At 46.7% G+C, this 2861-nt stretch overlaps 1 protein-coding gene and 1 non-coding gene across 2 annotated transcripts; both read right to left on the bottom strand.

Moving 5' to 3' along the window:
* Window positions 1-11: 11 nt before the first annotated feature.
* On the bottom strand, window positions 12-2308 carry LOC121966662 (autophagy-related protein 16-like). Its single transcript, XM_042516731.1, has 4 exons — window positions 2078-2308; window positions 1511-1616; window positions 1127-1197; window positions 12-387 (listed from the first exon to the last, which is right to left on the bottom strand). Exons 1-4 carry the CDS (start codon window positions 2282-2284, stop codon window positions 304-306), a joined length of 468 nt encoding a protein of 155 aa, XP_042372665.1. The 5' UTR covers window positions 2285-2308; the 3' UTR covers window positions 12-303.
* On the bottom strand, window positions 1700-1956 carry LOC121966663. Its single transcript, XR_006107612.1, has one exon.
* Window positions 2309-2861: the final 553 nt, after the last annotated feature.

Here is a 2861-nt window from a genome sequence, read left to right on the forward strand (position 1 = left end):
GTAGGACGACCTGAGAACGAGCGCCACTGAGCCGGTGGCAGGACAACCTGAGAACGAGGGCCACTGAGCCGGCGGCAAGATGACCTGAGAATGAGTGCCACTGTGCCAGCGGCAGGACGACCTGAGAACGAGCAACACTGAGCTACCGGCAGGACGACCTGAGAACGAGCGCCACTGAGTTGCTGCCAGGCTGACCAGTGAGACAGACAAAAGGTAAAATATGTTTGATCAAGTACACTGAGGTGTGATTCACCTGGAGACAAAGACAGATTGAACGACTGACAGACTCAGAGACTTAGAGACTCAAAGACTCACCCTCAGTCTGTAGTCCTCCACAGTCCAGATCCGACTGGCAAAATCATTTGATGCCGCCAGCAGGTACGAGCCCTGAAAATAAACAACAAATATCAACAAATTATATATAAACAACATATACGTATATTAACAAATTATAAATAAATTCAGGAAGTTTGTTAGAATTTTTAGTTTTTGTTGTGTTCAGCTCGGATTTTGGGTTGTGACATGTTTGTTAGATTCCTTCAGCTCTCTGATTTTATTTAATTTCTTATTTACGACATCTATCACTCGTCTGTCCGTCCTGTAGAGGGATCCCTCATCATCCTCTGCCGCTCTTCCTGAGGTTTCTTCCTTTTTTTCCCGTTACAGGGGTTCTTTTTGGGGGTCTGAGGGCAGAGGGAGGGTGCCTGCTGTAAAGCCCTCTGAGGCAAACTGTGTTTTGTGATAATGGGCTCTATTAATAAAATTGACTTGACTTGAAGGTTTGACCTGAACAGTCCTCACTCATGATGTCATGACACCATTCAGCCGTCAATGTTTTTAAACACAATCACATATTTTGCATGTTTTCACGTGTTATTTTGCATTTGAAAACAGTTTTGAAGTTCATATTGATGAGCTGAAGAGATTCTGATCAGATCGGATCGATCAGGAATAATAATGACAGTAACAGACCGAAGTTTTAATGTCTGTAAAGAGTTCTTAACATGATGTGACCAACGTCACATGTTCTTAACATGATCCAACCAATGTCACATGTTCTTAACATGATCCAACCAACATCACATGTTCTTAACATGATCTGACCAACAAAAGGGGAAACACTCACAGCGCTGTCGAACTCGATGCTGGTGATTCCAGCATTACTGCCAGTCAGAGCTCCTTTAGGCTCACAGCGACCTGAAACACAGAGACACGAGTCTCAGAGTGGACACACAGAGCAGGGACGGGTCTCAGAGTGGACACACAGAGAACAGAGACGGGTCTCAGAGAGGACACAGAGACCAGATGATGTCAGACTGCTGTAAACGTTTAGAGAAGGACTCGTTATAAAAACAATCATTTCATACGGACTTTAAAACAGGAGGATCAAACTTGGTTCAGGGGCCACAAACGGCCCCATCTGATGTCAAGAGGGCCGGACCAGTAAAACCATTACATAGTAACCAGGGTCTGTCCTGTCCGTCTCTCCTGTCTGTCTCAGTTGACTCACCGGCAACCACCTCCCACAGCTTCACCCTGCGGTCCATCCCTCCTGTTGCTAAGAGACGAGAACCGGGGCTGAACTTCACGGCGTTCACCTCTCCGTCATGAGCGTCCTGAACACACACGTAAACACAAACACACACATGTAAACACGTGAACACACACATTTTGAACCAATCAGATTGTCTCTTTTTTGGGTCTCAGGTTGAAAACTTGAGATCAGCTCCTCCCCCTCCTGCTGCATCCTGATTGGCTGTCGGAGCATCATCACTCTGAGTCTGCAGGGTCTCTGTGCAGACTCGCTGTGATGTCACTTCCTGTCTGTCTGTCAGCAGCCGGGACCATCACTGCAGCACTGGAGCATGACGGGAGCTCAGAGCAGGGGCTGCTGGGCGCCAGAGGCAGCAGGAGAGGATTCTGGGTAATCAGACCTTTTACTGCTCATCACTGACCAACGCCATTACATCGGGGCCCCCGGACAGGTGGGCCCCGGACAAGTGGGCCCCGGACAAGTGGGCCCCGGACAGGCGGGCCCCGGACAGGCGGGCCCCGGACAGGTGTGGCGGTCACTTACGAAGACGTGCAGGGCGGTGGAGGGGACGCGGACCTCAGCGCAGCCTCCTGTTGGGGCCTCAGTGTTCTCAGGTGAAGTGCTGAAAGAGTTGGCAGTTCGACGCCTGCTGGGGAAGAAGAGCAGCGTTACTAACACACGTGTTAACACACACACACACACACACGTTTTTTCTTTCCACTTACTCTGCGTTTTGTAAACATGAGACATAATTATCTCATAGTCATTTCAAACATAATTTCAGCATCACACATGATGTGTTCAAGGACCCTTGGAAACTTGAAAATTTAACAATTTTTATCACCAAAAAACCCCAAAAAGAAACGGCAAAACCTTTTGACATAAAACTTTCCTTCCAAACTTGTTTTGTTAAAGAAACAAATAGAAAAAAAACTCCAAAACTTCGTTTCCTTATTGTCACACCACGATCAATGTCTTACTCACATCCAGAATTTTTTCCAAAACTTTCATTATTTTTTACTAGTTCTATGACTTTTCCAGGACTGGAAAATGTGATGGTGAACTTCCATGACTTTTCCAGGTTTTCCATGACCTCGGGAACCCTGAATATACACATGTTCATATGGACATGTGATCACCCTCTGTGAGTCCTGACATGCGGCACATTCAGGATCCACCAACCAATCAGCTGCAGTCGCTGTGACCAGAGCTGTAACACGTGTCGTGACGTTTATACAAACACGCCTTCACACGCTTTGAAACTAAAGTCTTCACGTTACTGCGTGACGCTAACAACAACAACCACAACAATAACTATAATAATAAT

This window comes from Plectropomus leopardus, unplaced genomic scaffold (genome assembly GCF_008729295.1).
Source record: "Plectropomus leopardus isolate mb unplaced genomic scaffold, YSFRI_Pleo_2.0 unplaced_scaffold25450, whole genome shotgun sequence".
Lineage (NCBI taxonomy): Eukaryota > Metazoa > Chordata > Actinopteri > Perciformes > Serranidae > Plectropomus > Plectropomus leopardus.